Source organism: Gossypium raimondii, chromosome 4, assembly GCF_025698545.1.
Source record: "Gossypium raimondii isolate GPD5lz chromosome 4, ASM2569854v1, whole genome shotgun sequence".
NCBI lineage: Eukaryota > Viridiplantae > Streptophyta > Magnoliopsida > Malvales > Malvaceae > Gossypium > Gossypium raimondii.
The window spans coordinates 5,475,532-5,494,876 of NC_068568.1; the positions used below are offsets into that span (position 1 = coordinate 5,475,532).

Sequence of the window (19,345 nt, forward strand, 5' to 3'; positions counted from 1 at the left end):
GTGGAAGAATGTTCAATATAAAGTGCACTAAGAAAGATTCAAACATTTCGACCTTAAGTGCTTTCAATCGAGTCGCTAAACTCCTTAGTTTGTTGATATTGTCACATATGCCTTTCACACTAGTGAGCTTTATTAAAGTGAATTTCATAATTAGGGTGTTGGCTAATGACTTTTCAGAAATCTTAAACTATTTTTCAATAGCTACTAGTAATTCTTAGACATTTTCATGTTGCTCAATTAAGCCACGAACATCAACAAAAATCTTTCTCTTTATGAACATGATATTTAAGCAATGAGACCACTCCTATTTTTCATGCATAGCAAGATCAACTTGAATGTTGGTTTCAGTTATGTGGCACTCATCTTTCCTTGTGGCATATTCAATATCCAAGCACCTTAAATGGAGGTGAATACTTTCCTTCCATAACTTAAAATTCTCACTAATTAATTCAGGGATATCTACTCTATTATCAAACATATTCACATGTTATAAAACTGCAAAATAAATGAACATACATGCTTAAAATAAATTTGAGGCATACATAAATTATAATTTACCTATGCAAATTATGTAATTAATAAATCTAGTGACATAAAAATTACCTCGTCGGCTAAATTTTTAATTCAATTTAATCCACTTTATGATAGAATTATTGTTTTATTTCTGCGATAAAAATATATTCACGTGATAAAATTATTAAATTCATTTCCATAACTCTTGTGGGTAATTATAAAAGGCATATAATAATTTTATCTTAATATTAATATTTATGTTTTTTATGTGATTTTTAACCTTAGTAGTTTTATTTAACTAAAGTGGGGAAGAGTAACAACACCAAAAAAAAGAGTCGAATTTTGCAATATAAAATAGAATGCCAAAGTCTTCTAAGCACTTAAACACACCTCAATAGATGATATTGTTTACTAACATGAAATTGTTTTTGTGCTTAGAGGCCTTGGTTGACTTTTACTCATATCTATAATAGTTCTACCATCAAGAACTATCATAACCATTTTCTCTTAATTTCATAGTCATAATTGAAGGTTATGATTATGTAAAAAAGAATTTGGGAAGTGGTTAGTTGACCTTTTTTCAAATGGTCCTCACACTATGGACCACTTGTAACACCCCTAACCCGTATCTGTCGCCAGAATAGGGTTACAGAGCATTATTAGAATTTACAGAACAAATAAACAAATATTTCATGTCATATAGCATTCAAATTAGTAACCAATCAAATTCAAGCATAATGTCCCTTATGTGAGCCATCGAGGCCCAAAATACACATTAGAAACAAGTCGGGACTAAATCGGGTGTAAGGGACACACGCCCATGTGGTCACGCCGTGTGTCTCACACGGTCAAGAGACAAGCCCTTGTCTTAGGCCATGTAGGCATTCGAAATAGGGACACACGACCATGTCCCAACCCGTGTCCAAACTTATGTGCTCTCTAACTTAGGTCACACGGCCAAGCCACACACCCGTGTGCTAGGCCGTGTGAGCATTCTGTTTTGTAATTTAAAACATGCAAGGGACACACGGAGACACACGCCCGTGTCTCTGCCTATGTGTACAAAAATTAGGTCATTTTCAAGCCACATTCCTCACCTAACTTGTCATCAACCTATCTCAACATTTTTGGACATCAACAAACCATAATAAAGCATTCAAATCAAGCGAAAATCAAGTTTTATACATGACATATCACCACATATATCCAAGTATCCAAACTTACCAAATTAACAAAATATACATATATGCATATTTGTACCAAACATACTATCTCAAACCAATCTTCAATATGCCTATAAATTATTCATTATTCAACTATACCAAACACACATTAATCAAGATAAGGCCATATATATATATATATATATATATATATATATATATATATCAAAAATATCAAACACAAGCCACTCTAATGGCTAGTCTCAACAAGATAACTTTATGCCAACATTGGCCAAATTAACCTATACATGCTATTATAACCAAAATTGATTTACTATATATATCGAAATGGGTTGATGGATAGTGTGAAATAACTCTGACCAGCTTCCAACCAAATCGAGCTTCTAAATTACTATAAAATAGGAAAAATAAAATAGAGTAAGCATTTAAGCTTAGTAAGTTCGTATAACATGGAATTTAACTTACCATTATTTCACATATAAGGTAAGCATACAAGAATTATCCAAACCAACTTGGCCAAAATCCTAAACACATATCCTCCTCATGTTAGCCAAGTAATCACATATAATAGCCCTTAATCATGGACCAACAAAGTCATCAAGCAAGTTCCACATTCTAGTAACAACCAATTCACGCATCAATATATCAGGTAATATCATTTTCATGTACTTCATATATATGGGTAATAGTTTGTTTTGAACTCATTATCTCATATCAGAAATTTGCCCATTGAACCATTTAAAATATTGTTGGATACACGGGTAGTGCACACGAAGTGTACAAAATTATAATCCGTCAATTCATATACATGTATGTTTATACAAATATGTAAACGGGAAGCTCTTTCGAGCCATATAATGGGAAGCTCATGTAAATGTATAATGGGAAGCTCAATCAAGCTATATATCGAGAAGCTCATAAGAGCCATAAATCGAGAAGCTCATGCGAGCCAATTATCGGGAAGTTCAAGAGAGCCATTAATCAGAAAGCTCGTGAGAGCCAAATATCAGGATGCTCATAAAAGCTGTGGTGTGCCCGCAACACATGTAAGACCACAACCAATCCGAGAACTCTAATGACATGTCATTTGTATCCATCGAATTTCTAAAGTTCAAACGGGATTTTGTACTTGTAGAATATGTGATCAATAATATATATGGAATTTTATACAAATCACGCACACAAAAATATTCAATTCAAATCATACAAATATATAATTTAGTTACACGAACTTACCTCAACAAGTATACGTAGATTTGTAAGCTACTAATCCGATACTTTCTCTTTTCCTCGATCTAACTTCGTATTAGGTTTATCCGGATCTATACGAATGAATTTAACTCAATTTAATACAATTCATAATCAATTCAATCCAATATACATATTTTGCAAAATTACTATTTTACCCTTATACTTTTAATTAATTATAATTTAGTCCCTAGGCTCGAAAAATGAAATTCATACAATTTAATCATTATTTCAAGCCTAACCGGTTTTCATACATATCAATTGCAGCCCATATTTTTCACAAAATTTAGAATTTTTCCATAAATTTTTCATCTTTACAATTTGGTCACTAAATCATAATTTCATCAAAATTCTCTTTACAAAAGTTGTTTATCTAACAACAACCTGTCATTTTCTACCATAAAACTTCAAAATTAACTATACTCATCCATGAAAAAACCCTAATACTTTAACGGTTTTACAAATTAATCCTCGAGATAGCTAGATTAAGCTATTACGATCTTGGAAACATAAAAATCATTAAAAACGGGACAAGAATACTCACCTAATTAAGCCAAATAAGTTTGCTAGAACTCAACTTCCATGGCTAGGGTTTCCATGTTTTTATTTTAGGAAAGATGATGAAAATGATATTAATTTAATTATTTATTTCATTTATCATCATTATTTTATCATCTTTCCAAAATTAACCTTAATATTTCTTTAATTTCCAATGATGAATAATCATCCTTATCTACTAACTCCTCTAAATGGTATATTTTCCATATAAGGACCTCAAATTTTAAATTCCATAGCTATTTGATACTTTTAGCTACTAGAATTCAACTTTTGCACTTTATGCAATTTGGTCCTTTTTATCACATTAAACATGTAAACAGTAAAATTTCTTAACAAAATTTTCATACGATATTCCTATCATACTTTAGACCATAAAATAATATTGAAATAAATTTTCTTCTGACCTGGAATTTGTGGTCCCAAAACCACTGTTCCGATTTCACTGAAAACAGGTTGTTACACCACTAAAGCCACTTAAGACAACTCCTGTGTTGTAAAAGACCAACGTTTCATACTATTTTTTTAATTTATTTTTAAAACTTTTGAATATTATTATAATTTTTAAATTATTTTTTAACATGACATATAAGACTAATAATGTTATATCAATATGAAATACACATATATGGATTGCCACACCAACATCGTTAAAAAATTAATGGTCAAATATAACTCTTTCGAAATATTGATGGTCAAATTTAGCTCAAAAAAGAATAAGAGCCAAATTGACAAAAGATGTAAACGTTAAAAGTTACATTTATTATTATGTCTATTATTTATGAAAAAAAACTTCAAATTTCATCGATATCTTCTTACTTTGTCAGTAGTATTATATTTTCAAATAATGTTTCAAAGAGTCCATTTACACCATAACGAGGGGAAAAATGTATTATCCTAAAAGAATTTTTCAAAATATTTTGTTAACAATTTTCTCAAATTTTAGTATTAGTCTTTATATACGAATTTCTTTTTAATATTCTAATTTGGTCAAATTTAGTTCTTATACTTTTTTTGTTTTAAATTTTTAATTTTGACTCAAATGACGACCATTAAATTCACTAACTTTTTACGAGTATTATGTGAAAATAACAAGCTGAAATAATATTAAACACGTGACGATATGTTTACCGTATAAAATTTTAGAAATAATAGATTTTAATGAATTCAACGGCTACGATTTGATCACGATTGAAATTTTAAAATTCAAAAAGTATAGGAACCAAAAATAGCCATATTAGTCTTGACTTGTATGGAGCGATGGTTAATGCTCTTATCAGACACCCATTTAACACAGGTTAGAACCGTGTGGCCCCATCCCCAACCTTAACATTGTATAAAAAATTATCATATTAAAAAAAAAAACTAATTTCACAACTTACGCATAACACTAAAAGCATAATAGATTCTTTTCTTATTTTTAGGCATAATGATAAATTTAGCCCTCAACATTTACATTTTGTCAATTTGGTTCTTATTCTTTTTTTAGTTAAATTTGACTATTAACCTTTAAAAAGAGTCAAATCGTTTTTTTTAGCGGAAATGACGATTAAAACATTAATTTTTAACGTTGTTGGTGTGGCAACTCGCATGATGGTCCATATGCACATCATACTAACATAACATCATTTGTTTTATATGTCATGCCAACAAATAATTCAAAATTTATAAAATTAAAAATTAAATCAAAATTAAAATTTTAAAATTAAAAGGTTCATGAAAATTAAAAATATATATATCATGAAGTACACATGGATTGTCATGCAGTTGTTATGTTTAAAATTTAACATTTTAATTAGTATTCTACTTAAAAACATCATTTTGACTCTTTCAAAAGTTGATGGTCAAATTTTACTATTTTTAAAATGTTGAGGTAAATTTAACTTAAAAAATAATAATAACCAAATTGACAAAAGATATAAACATTAAAGATTAAAGTTGACATTATGCCTTATTTTTACTTGGTTGCATTAACGTGACATGCAACAAAAATGGTAGGCAACAATACTAGTTATTGAATGGGAGTTATATGCATTTATTTCGCACCGAACTAAGGGAGTTGATTTGGTGGGAGGGGAGGAAGCTGTCTTAAATGCTTAATGTTTATAGCATATGATAACCATTCACCTATAATCCCTCATATATATTTCAGCCATATTTCTACATCTATAGTTTCACGCATGACAACAAAATATTAGACCACTTTTCACCACAAACCCAAGGCCCCCCTCAACAGAAATCATGAAACATGAAGATTCATCATAATTGGCATCGTTTGACACTCAACTAGGCTGGCAGATTAGTGCCATTTTTAGATACCCTACTTGGGACTGTGCTTGCTGCATGCTACTACCAAAAAAAAAACGAAAACTTGTCACAAGCAATCCGTTTGATCTTTTGGATTACAACTGTGGATGTAGTTGAAAGTAGAGACCTGGCCAACTAATAGAACTTTTGAATATCCACCAATGAACATGCAAGTTGCAATTGGGTGCCCATGTGATCCTATATAGCTTTCAATTAAGTCTTGGAATTAAATTTGCTGATACGGTTTTGGAACCACTTTCTTCCTTAAGATTTTATAAGGGTGGAAGTCTCGCCGTAGTAGTGCTTATTGAAAAAGTAAATGGTTGACCACAAAATATGCTCTATTCCCACGAGCAAGGATCGAACCCGTGCCCACATGATTAAAGGACGAAGTGAGCTATTACCATGCCACACCTTGTGGTTATATCCGCATTAGATTTACATTTGAGGAATGATGACTTAATTTCATTTTTGAATGAAGAGGATAAAAGTACCATGGAGGCCCTTATACTAGGAGTCGGATAGTATCTTGCCTCCTCTACTCAAAAAATGAAAAAGTTAGTCTCTATACGAAAGATCAAAGAGTAAATTGATCCTTCTGTTAAACTTTAACCAAAAAGACTATTGCTCTTCGATCTGATGTATAGAGTCTAAATTACCTATTTTTTAATAGACAAAATAAAATACAGTTTGACCTCTAATACAGAAATTTTCATAATACTTATAACAATTTCCCAAATCGGGTAAATGGGGCAAACACCCACGGATTATCCGCCAACTCTTTTGCCTCTTTTTCTTTGGTTCTGCCATAACTTTGAGCTTTCCTTCCCTAATTTTCTATTATATATAGAAAAGGAAAAAATCAACTACGCCAATCAATGACCACTTTTTTTTTTTTCCTCTTTTCCTTTTTCTTGTTTAAAAAGGTGATTGGGATGTAATATTTTTCCAAGCAGAAGTAATGCATTTCCATCTTTACAACTAGTCTAAAATGTAGGTCCCTTTTTGCTTTTTGCTTTTTGCTTTTTTAATATTTTATTGATTACAATAATGAAGTTTTGGTTTATTCACAAGCTTAATATTTAGTTCTTATATTTGAGTCTTCATATAAATTATATATAATTATATTAACATTACTTAATTCTCACACATGAATGGGTTTTGTTCTTGAATTTACTCAATATGTTTTGTAATTTTAATTATAATGATTCTTCTAATGTTATATTATGTGTAATTATGCTTATGATTGTATCTCGTAACGTAATAAACATATTTATCGAAGTTTATGTTAAAAATAATCATCGGTTGAAATGAGTCTCGTGAGTTCGAATTTCATTATGATTAAATTTTATTAATTTTATAAAAAATATAAGTATAATTAAAAATTATTTTAGTAATTTTTTATTCAAATTGACGTCAAATTAGTTCGTGAAACTTAAACCCTAAAGCAAAACTTGTTTTATTCATCTCTTCTCGTTATTTTTTTATTTAATGAAATATTTCCAATTTTAAAAATAATTTTATAATTACACGAATCATTTCACTCAAAGTCATAATTAAATACATATTTGAGATCCCATGGTAAAAATAAAAAAGCTTCAAAGGTAGTTAACGAGAATCCATTATAGTGATGGAGAAAAATAGCAGAATAACATTGACAATTGACTGCATTGGTGGGTCAGAAAGAAGCCTACATTTATCTATTTACTAATGAACCACTACAAATTAAAATGATTAAAAAAGGCATTCTCACAAACTTTAACCTCACCTTTATCTTCGTTAACAAGTAAAGCCTCCATCACTACAAAAGGTGGTGGGGTGGGGGACGATCTGGATACATATCAAGATGGATTCTAAACTCTTATCTTTTTTCTTTTTTCTTTTTTTACATGGCAGATGTTAAATTTTAAGTAAAATTAAAATAATTAATTATTTGTTTGATTAAGGAAAATGTTGTTTACCTCTACCTGGTTTCAAGTGTCAAAAATATCCTCCTACTATAGCAAAACAGGCTTTTAGCGACATTTTTAGCGGCGTTTGAACAAAAAACGCCGCTAAAAATGACGTAAAACGCCGCTGAAGATCGAGCATTAGTGACGATTTTTTTGAGAAGAATATGTGTTTGAGGTGGGGCTTTCATATTACTTATTTGTAGAATATGTGGAATTTGAAATGGGTAAATTGCATCTTTCATTTTGAAAAAGAAAGAAAGAAAGAAATTCACTAATTTTTTATCTTGTAAGATGCATGGATTAGATTGCATGTATCAATTTTAGTATTTTTATATTTATTTATTATAATATTATTATAATATTTGTAATATTTCAATAATACTATGATCGAAAAAAATTGAAAGGGAAAATTAATTCATTCGTTCAATGAATGAGACCATACAATTCAAAGGGGAAAAATAACGCGCTACTGGACAAGCTCCATCAACACAACAAAAGCTTCAGTATCAATAGAGCATTATGGCATGTTGATAATTGGCTCTATCACAACTCAGGCACAACATATTAAAAGTGATTGTAAGCACTTAATACAATAAGGAAATCAGCCCCGGGTGGTCCAAAGTGGCAGGCATAAATCGGTAAAAGAATCGAGCATCCACCAAACTAGAGAAAACGACGACAAAACCAACGCTAAAATCACTCGTAAAAGCAAAACTACATGCATAAGCAAGACTAAAAAGCGAACTACAAGAGTAGAAAAAAATTTAAAAGTGAAGACTTATTAAACAATGGAAAAACAACCAAAAAAAATATATAAAACTTAAGAAAACACGAGTCCAAACCGACTCATGTAATCATTTATTATTCTGAAATACTCTCAAAATAGAATCAGATTAAGAAGTCAACGAAAAGCTACTCACTTTCTAAAAGAAACTATCAGTGGTCGGTAGTATTTCAACGATGATAGACATCGTCGTCTGTCCATCACAACTTGTGAAGACAACAAAAATATCCACAAAATAGATCTGTAAACTGTTTTAGAGAAAAGACGCATGGAGTGAACAAGAAGAAAAGAAAAAAGTTAATGAGCAAAAGAAAAACGCGATGGTAGCTAGCCTAGAAGCTAACACCGCCGTTAGACAAAAACCAAAATATAAAATGCATGGTTGAAAATTTTTAAAATAATATAAATGTTTAATTTTTAGAATTATGATAGTTTTTATTATGATAAATATAAAAATCAATAAAATTGCACCCAATACATACAAATATTCATGCAATATTAAGAAAATGTTTTTTTTTTAAATCACTTTAATTCGCATGCCATTATACGTTATAAATATAGTAAATAATATCATTGAAACAATGATTAAATATAATATATATACATAAGAATATAATATTTGAATATATAAAAATTAATTTCCACATAACTATAGCTAATATGACATAAATACAACAATTAAAAATAAATAAAAATGGGCTATTAAAATAAACTTAAAACTAAGGAATTATACCAAGCCCAAGTTTTTGGGCTAAAAGCTTGCTGGGCCAAGTTGAGATGACGGAGTGGCCTGTTGGGTAGCTCAATCCGGTCTGGGTTCAAACCGGGTCCTTTGACCTAGGTCAAGGCTTGAAAGAGAAGGCTTTACTTTTTTAATTCATTTCCTCCCTATCTTCAAAAAACAATTATTCTTTCTCTTTCAAAAAAAAAAAAAAAGGCTTGCAGTTAGCTACCGTAGCTTATTCCGCCATGCTCCGACGCTTTCTCCGGTTGGAATATAAAAGTTTCAAACTTGAAAATCATTAGAATCATTAAAATCGAATTTAATTAACTGAATTAGATCGGTCGGATCGATTATTGCTATTAATTGGACACTGTCTGCTGCAGTGAGAATGCGTGTAAACCTGTAGAAGGCCATATTTTAGGCCCATTAAAGCATCTTTCAAGAGGGCAGCTTTAAAGTTGAAAAGATTTAAGAGGAAAGTAAGCTCCAGTCTTATGTACAGAAAGCCCAACTTGATCTTCAAAGTTTAATGAAATACAATAATACATTGTTTTGTTTGTGCCAAATGACGAGTACCTCTAAATTTCCTATTTTAGATTATAATTAAATAATGATAACTTAAATTTTAAATGAAATACAATTTTTCCTTTAATATGTTCATACAATATGTGATATTAAAAGTTGGAGATGGTTTACGCTATATATCAAAAGTGGTTAACAGGATTCAAGAGTATTTAAAAAGTTTGAGACAATATTTGGGTTCGAGTATCAATAATGTAGTGTGAGCTTAGACTTCTTAGTGATGGAGGGAGTTTACATAAGGAGGAGCTTGATGCAGACGTTTTTGGACAAGTGTCCTAGTACATGGGATTGGTAGTAGAATAATGGAGGCTTTTTATTAAGAATTGATGGGATGCGATCTGGTTACATCGTGGAGTGTTGGTAGTAAAGTTATGAGCTATTTATTGTATGTAGGCTTGAATGTGATAAGAGGTCTCAAAATGGATCTCGATATAATCTTAATAGTTTTCTATTGGAAAAATCCTTTTTCAAACAAACTCCTTATTAATCAAGGTGGTTGATTCGACAAGATATCTCAGTTAAAGTCCTTATGTATAAAAAAATATTAAATTTAAATAACAAAGTATTTACAATCTTAAACACAAACAACAGCCATTTTAGGTAAAACATTTTAGATGATTTTGGTTTAAATCAAGTAAATTTGGGTTAAGAAAATTTCAAATAGATAAGCACTACTTTCATGATTTTTTTTTTTGGCTAAGTTCAAGGAAGGGATAGCAAATAGCAAAGCAAGATGTTCAATCTATGAGACTTCTTACCATGAATTAATGCATGAATCATAGCAGGGGAAAAAGGAAAATTGATTTTCTTCTGGTTTATAGATTAAAATTTAATCTGAACTTGATTTTACTCGTTCAAATGATTTATTTTGTTCTTTAAAAAAAATTTTTAAAAAATTATAAAAACATTTTAAAGTTAAAACCCATAAATCTAAATTCGGTTTAAAACAAATCCAACGGACTACTTAATCCATAAACACTTGTATAGCTAAGTTCCAAACTCCATTTTGTTACAATAGAGCAGCCAAGTTGGCAAATACAGGTTTGATTTTATCTTTATCTTAAATTTGACTTTACTCTTTATGTGGATAATCTTCTCTAGCCATTGCCATCAAAGTGGCTTTAATACAGCTATACCTATATGGATCCACAGTTTTAACAAGAATGAAAGGTCAAAAATGAGTTAACACGGTACCGTAGCTTTACCATCTTATAAAAAATATTTTAATTATTTAATTTCTGATTTATTAATAATTGTGTTATATAAATATTCAATATTCGTCGGACTTTTCATATCATTGATAAGAAATTATGTTATGGACTTTTCTCACCACATGATTTATGGTTTCTTTCTAATAATTTAATGACATTTCAGTAAATTTTTTCATGTCATCGATACATAATTTTGGTAACTTTTTTACTTCGAACCCTGAATCCGAACTTTAGACTATGGACAAAAGTATTTATCAATTAGGGTTAGCTCAGCTTGAGTTATTAATTAATAATAAAAAAATATTTTCAATTTAAATTTAATTATAAAAGCGACTAATTTACCATGTCAAAAAAATTTTACGGGACTAGGCCGATTAAATGAAAAAAGACGGTAATGGGCCAATTTTTGAAAACCGCTTCCAACTAGAAGCTTTTTCAAGTGATACACAGAAAAGTGCTTCCAGCTGGAAGCTCTTTCCGCCATATTTCAGCAAAAGCGCTTTCAACAAGAAGCTCTTTTCCCCTAATTTTTTTAGCGTCATTTTTAAGGGGTAGGGTTTTGTTTATTTAAATTAGGGTTTAAGGTTAGGGTTTTGTTTATTTAAAGTAGGGTTTAGGGTTTTTGTTTGAGATTTTTAATTAATCATTTTGTAATAATTTTTTGAGATGTTAAATAATAATTTAATTCAAAATTAAAAAAATTGTATTTTACACTAATTGTATATTGAATCGAAAAATTGAATTGAATTCATAATTGAAACTCTATCTACTTTGCAGGAATAAAATATTAGTTATTAATTTTTTCGCCTTCTTAATATTGACGGAAATGTGGTTCTTATCATGACGGATTACAGAATTTGTCATTAATAATTTCAAAAAAAAATGAATACTTTGTATTAGAAAATATTTTAGGAAAATGTTAAGATAATTTAAATAAAAAAATTGAGAGAGCAAAAAAAAAAATAGAGAATTTAATTGGGTTCTAGAGGAATTTGAAAGAGAATTGATAATATGAAAGAGAGTTGAGATTGAATTGGGAAAAAATGAAATGGGAGGGTTCATAGGACAAATTTTTTTAACGTGGGAGGCAACGGCTAATTAAATAGCTGTTGAAAGTATGTGACTATTGGGGGAAAAGAGCTTCCTTCTCGAAGCACTTTTGCTGAAAAATGACAGAAAGAGTTTTCAGCAGGAAGCATTTTTTTGCATATTACCTGAAAAAGATTATAATTGGAAGCGTTTTTTTCAAAAATTAGCCCATTCCCGTCATTTTTCATTCAATCTGCCTAATCTTATAAATATTTATTGGTAAATTAGTCTATAAAAGCATACACGTTAATAAAATTTTTTTTTAAAGCCTAAAAAAGGACCCGTACAAGAAAATTATCTTAATTTAGATTGCTGCAATGAATAAGTCTAATTCTAATTACAATATCCCAAATCTCTAATTATCCATCCTACCATATATACATATACATATATATATAACCATGTTTAGGCTTAGCAACAAAAAAAAACCATGTGGGTTTATTATTTTAGTGAAAACAATTTCCTTTAATAATATAAACACACCACAAATCTAAACCATAGTTCTAAATCATATATATATATATATATATATAAAACACAAGCATATTTTATAAATCAAAATATTTATTCTCATTAATGATTTGTTATTACATTAATTATAAATTCTAAATTATTAAATATTTTAAAAACTTCTCTTTATTACTCTATTTTGAATTGTAATTTACTACTAACACAATTTATAATTAAACCAATTAATTACTATAATAGTATAAAAGTGAATATATTTACTGCTTATAATTTCAACTATTTATTTTATATTAAAACTTATTTGCCATGAACAGTCCAATTTTTATTTTTAAAATAAATTAATATCATACAACAATAACACATTAAATAAAAAGCATAATATCAATGGAAATAAAATTACAACAGTTAACAAATAAATTAGTATTCAAAATCCATTTTATACATGTATGAATGCCTATAACTAATATCCTTGAAGAGATGATGAAACACAAGAAGAGAAATTATAAATCAAATCATTCTATTTTATTCTTTTAATTTATATTTTACAAAATTTATTTTAACTTTATTTATTCTCTAATTTTTACATTAAAATTAAATAACTGTTGCATCAATAAAAACTAAATCGAAATATTTCATGTTTTAGTTCTATATAATTAAAGCTTAATTTTCAGACACACCTATAAATATATATATTTAATTTACATGAACGTTAAATTGGTTAATTTTTTTAAACAATCTTATCATAGGTTCTGATCATATTTGTTATTTTTTTATACAATACTTAGAACTACCCATAGCTCCTCCCTAATCTATAAAAAAAGAGAATAATGGGTTTCAGCGCATTTAAACCTACGTCCTTCTGCATTAATAACAATACTCATATAAATCGAGCGAAGACTCAATCTGCTTGTTTAATTTTTTTAATTCACATGAATGTATACTTTTAATTCCGGTATAAGAACATGATTCTACAATATCCCTCTCCTTTGAAAATGAACACCTTTAAAAATAATTATACGACAAGGTGAAGGGGGTTACAAGCTTTTATCCCCAGGCAGTTGGAACTTAGATTTAGACTAATTAATACTCACCTCAAAAATTAAAATATTAAGACAAAAGTAGTTAGGAACAGTTACAGAAAGAACAAATGAAAGGTTGTTAGACTAAGATCCACTGTTTAGGACCACTTCATAGGTTTAATAAGATCCATGGAAACATGCTCTAACAAACTCCTTTTTTTTTCTCTATATTTTTTCAATTCAATTTCTATATTTTCTTTTATTTTCGTGTAAATTTTATTGTTTATGTTCAAATTTCGTTCAGATTTATAGTTGTTTCTTTCAATAACATGCACAACATCCAAAGGGAACTATCCAAATAAAAATCTATCATTTGCTACTCAAAATTTCGAACCAAGATAGATAGATTCTATGAGTGAACAATCTTTAACCCCCAGACCTATAAACCAAGCTCTATTGAAGAGATGTGAAGAATCAGAAACTAATAAAAATGAAAAATAATTATTTTGATATTTCATAAAGGTCGGGCTACAGTAAAGAGAAAAAAGATTCCATTTAAAGAACATGAGAGAGGATAATTTCCATAACAAATTATACAAATAGCTCATTTGTTGTAACCACCTAACCAAAGTGTCATGCAAACCTTGGTGATAAAATCCAACTCATTTAATAGTCTGGCTAGTATGAACAGTCATTTTGATTAATAAGGTCAATAATGAGAGTTCTAATATATACGATTTTAGATTAAAATAGATATAAACAGTGATGGACTAAAACTCATAATCAATTTAAAAGATAACTCACACATAATTTTTTGTTTACCTACGACGAGATTTGAACATTATAATTTCGTCAAAAATTAATTAACTTTAAATTTAATTATTCCAAGTGTTTTAAAATCGATTTATATTTAAATTTAATTATAAAATTTTCATTACTACACGTGCGTAATATTCATACAAAAAATTTTCGAGTGATTCAGATCCCTAAGTTAATACTATTTTAGATGATTGGCCTTGGATTATTTATATGAGTTGTATAAATCAAAGCTTCATTTTCAAGCCTCTTCTTCGTCAACAACATGATGAATCCACCTCTTATTAAATTTATCTTTTAATTTGTAACCATAATTAGTTTGTCTCTTTTAATTCTTCAATTCATGCATTTGGCTTGCAAATAATTAGCTTAAGATCTCACCATAGAAAGCGATTACATTATTAAATTAGCATCATTTTATATTGATATATTTTATATACATATAATTATATTAATTGATATAAAATAAACGTATGTGTATTTATTTTTAAATGTATACATTGAATTAAAATCGAAGTTTCATGTATAAATGTGAATCACAATTCAAATTTCACATGTATAATTGCACCAAATCAAAGTTCATGTATCGAATTGTACCAAATCAGTTCAATTCAGTTATTGCAATAATTATCAAAACATATTAATATAATACATTCAATAATACAATAATATAATTACAAAAGTGCTAAATAATTACAAAAATACTAAATAATATAATACACTCAATTTTTCCTCTCTTCTTCCCGACGGGAACCTTATAACACATCTTTTTTTCTTTTTTCAGATATGTTAAGTTCCATGTCCCCCAACCCCCAAAATTCTGTTACGTTAAGTCCTATCTCCCCTTGTTCGAGACGTTGCTGGCCATGGCAGTGTAACAGTGGTGCCGCCTATCAAATAGGCTTTACCATTCCAACCCTTTTCGTATTTTTATTGGAATTTTGACCCGCAACCCGTATACTAAACTCGTATTTTTAAACAAAATCAATATAATATATTTTTTGAAAGGAATGTTGTTTGTGTCAGAACTGTCGAGGTGGTGCCGCCTTTGCACCACCCTCCACCACCCCAACAATACCATTTTCGTAATTAATCCAGTTGGTATCCCATTTTCAAAATTTTTAATTTTTTTATATTATATATGTAAAAAAAGCCCTGGAAACCCAGAGCTTTTACTTGATCCAGGATGTGTGATGTATACGCCATTCCGAGGTGACTAGTTATTTAAAAGTGTTTGGTAAAATTTAGTTGATAGTTGAAAGTTAATATATGTAAAATGACAAATAACAGTGTGTCACATTTTATTGTCAAGTATTTATTTGTTTATAATACTTTAGTCTTTATTGGATGAAATTATTGAAATAAAACACTATTTCAATGACAGAAAAAAGTCGAATTACAGGTACAAAAAAATGTTGAATTACTAGGGAAAAAAATCAACTTACAAGGAGAAAAAAGAACAACATGAACTAAAAAATTTGACTTACAGGGAGGGAAAAAAACAAACTACTTAAAAAATGTACAATAATTTAAAAGCATAGAAAGAACTAACCTTAATGGATGGAATCATCTTGCAAATGAATCTCCATAGTTAATTTTTGTAGATTCACGGTAGAGTTTTTTTTTTTGAGATTTATTTTGGACTTTATAGGTAAAAGTGAAAATGGAAGAATGGAGGCTACTAATATCTTTGCACCCTTATTAGACTTGAGAACATATAGCAAAACGAGTAATTTTTTAGCAAGCTTGGTTAGATATATCATTCCATATATCTCATTCCCAATCAACTCTGAAAAAAGTTGTTTATCCTTACGTTTTTTGTTTAGAGGTTTGATTACTCATTTATGCCCAAATCAACTAAAAGAAGTTCAAAACGCTGTTTACCAAACACCTCATAGTGTAAGCAAAATAAACGCATGTTATTTAAGAGGGATGTAAATAATAATAAATCTCAAATTTTGGTTAATTGCAAACAAGTCCAGTTCTTTCTTTTCTCAAATTCTAAAAAAACCCTTTTGTTAATACAAAGATTAATTAAAATAATTAAAAAGATTACTAACAAAGAAGTTCTGCATACACGTATCTTTCAAGAGCTGAGCTATAAATATGAAATCAAATGCTTCAACTATTATCGTCTTCCTTATCTAATCTTTCTTTGTCTTTTACAAGTTCTGTTCCAATAGGTATAGAAACCAATAAAATTTGAGAATTTTTCGGCTTTTGCCATCGAAACAAGAATAAAAGGGAAACTTTTCCCTTATTTTCTCTCGTTTTCTCGGACTTCACTTCGTTTTTCTTCTTCAGTTGGCGTGAAATTTGGGTTTGTTAAAAGAAAAACAACTTGTTTTGGTAGGTTTTGCGTAACTGGTTTTTGGATTTAACTTAAAGAATTAAACGTTGATTGGTCGTAGCGTTTTCCAAAAAGAAAAAAACAAAACCATTTCTTCATTTTTTATCAAAACCAGAGAAAGCTTGAATATTCAACAAAAAATTTTCCAACTACCAACAAAGACTAGGTTGAATCCAGATTTGTATTTATTTCAATTTTTTGTAATTTAGTTTTCTTTCTCTCCATTTTCTGTTTCCTTAAATTTAGCTTATTCAAGCATTTTTTTTTCATTTATTTAACGAAATCGCGATAATCTCTCTCTTCCTCTATCCCCCATTGTTCTTCTCTTTTGTCTTCTTCAACTTGCCCTCTGTTTTCCCCTGTTTTTTGAGTTAGAGAGAAACCCCTTAATCTCTCTCTCTCCGAAATCATGATTTTCGACTCTGGGTCAACGCAATCTAACCTCGATTGTTTCCTCCATTGCACCACGCCTACTATCAAATCCCACTTCCTCTGCAAGGTCTGCAAATCCCCCTCTCTTTGTTTCTCTCTGTTTCGGTTCCATTTTTTAATGTTTTTTCAAAATGTTTTTGCAGAGCGAGATTAGGAACCTTAATCGTTTATGGCACCCTTGGGAGAGAGAAAAAGTTGAATATTTCACGTTGGGTGATCTTTGGAATTGTTACGACGAGTGGAGTGCGTACGGTGCCGGGGTTCCCATCGGTTTGAACAGCAACGAAACCTTGGTTCAATACTACGTCCCTTACCTCTCTGCAATCCAAATATTCACCAGCAGTAGGTAATAGAAATTGTTGTTTAATTTAAAAACTCATTAGTATCTGGAAGGCACATTCGGTAACATTTTTTGGGGGGCTTTAAAACAGAGAAGAAACAGAATCAGGCGATGGCGAGAGGGATTCTATTAGTGATTCTTATAGTGATGAAAGCGAGTTATGGAGATGGGACGGTTGTTCATCGGAGGAAGGTGGCTCCGATCAAGACAGCCTTTGGCATGTCAATAATAGATTGGGTTACCTTTATTTTCAATATTTCGAAAGAACTACACCTTATGGAAGGGTTCCACTCATGGATAAGGTATCATTCATGAACTATAGTAAGTGACCTATTGATTTTAGGTTTTAGGCTACAATTTATAGCTTCATGTCCCTTTGCAGATTAATGGATTATCAAGAAGATACCCTGGTTTGATCTCATTGAGGAGTGTAGATCTTTCTCCAGCTAGTTGGATGGCGGTTGCCTGGTAGGTGACATCTGTTCACAGCATTAGAAAAAGATAATACCTTCGTGTTTATGATTATTCGAATAAGAATTAATATGTGATGTGAATAATTACAGGTACCCAATTTATCATATTCCAATGGGAAGGACCATAAAAGACTTGTCTACATGCTTCCTTACTTACCACACTTTATCATCTTCTTTCCAAGGTGATGCCTTCAGCTTTTGTTTAAATTTAGAACATTTTTTTCCCTTTTCTTTTTGCTGATGTTTATCGTGTATCTGTAGATATGAATCCTGAAGATAACATTGAAAATCCTAAAAAGAAACGAAACGAAGGGGACGATATATCACTTTTGCCATTTGGTTTAGCCACTTACAAGATGCAAGGCGACGTGTGGGTGTCAGGCAGTTGCGGCCAAGACCTAGAGCGATTAATGTCGCTTTTGAGTGTGGCTGATTCATGGCTCAAGCAACTTAGGGTCGAACACCATGACTTCAATTATTTCACCGGAATTCGACGTGGCTAAAACATAAATTTACTTTACAAGTAAATTTTCTTCGTGAAACCAATCCCATGGATTAAAGTGACTGATCACTAATTACCAAAAAAAAAAAATACAAAAACAAAAAAAAAAAGAGAGAAAAAACCAAAAAAAAAAAAAGAAAGAAGAGAAACCTCAGTGCGGGTTTTATTCTGGTTTTGTGCTTTGTGAAGTAATAGGGGGACCTTTAAACCTTATGAGCATTTGTGGTTGGCACTTAATATCGAAAACCCTTTTCAAAATGGTCCAATCTGAGGCCAACCATTACAAGATTACAGCAAGTGGAGCTGTTTTTAAGCCTGTTTTCGGGCTTATTGTTGTAAACAAATGGGTTAGTGAGGCTCTTTGGGAACTTGTTTTTGGATTCTTTTTCACCATTATAGAGCCAATGAGAGATGTGGAAAAAATTGATGATAGCCTCCACAGTTTGACAATATTTTCTTTATCCCTATAGCAAAAATATTCAATCACTCATTTCTTAATCTTGATTTCATACTCTTTGGAGTCCTTTGTGTGATGCTAACATATGCATATGCAGTGACCAACTTATATCACAATCGCGGGTGCTTATATTATATTTCAAAGTTAAATTAAATTAAAATTAGGTTACAATTTTTAGATTACTTGACTTGATAGGGTTAAACTATAATATATTGCAAACAAATTGTCTCGTATATGAATCCAAGTTATTAATCAAGAAGTAAGTTCTTTTATTTTTGTTTTCTTTGTCCACAAGACTCGAACTTGAGATCTTATTTAAGGAATATCAAATTCTTTACT

The 19,345-nt window shown here is 30.0% G+C and overlaps 1 protein-coding gene across 1 annotated transcript; it reads left to right on the forward strand.

Annotated features, from left to right (window-relative positions):
- Positions 1–16,588: 16,588 nt before the first annotated feature.
- LOC105780950 (uncharacterized) lies at positions 16,589–19,047 on the forward strand. Its single transcript, XM_012605490.2, has 6 exons — positions 16,589–17,301; positions 17,378–17,580; positions 17,666–17,876; positions 17,957–18,042; positions 18,138–18,229; positions 18,309–19,047. The coding sequence occupies exons 1-6, from the start codon at positions 17,212–17,214 to the stop codon at positions 18,548–18,550; spliced, it is 924 nt and encodes a 307-aa protein (XP_012460944.1). The 5' UTR covers positions 16,589–17,211; the 3' UTR covers positions 18,551–19,047.
- Positions 19,048–19,345: the final 298 nt, after the last annotated feature.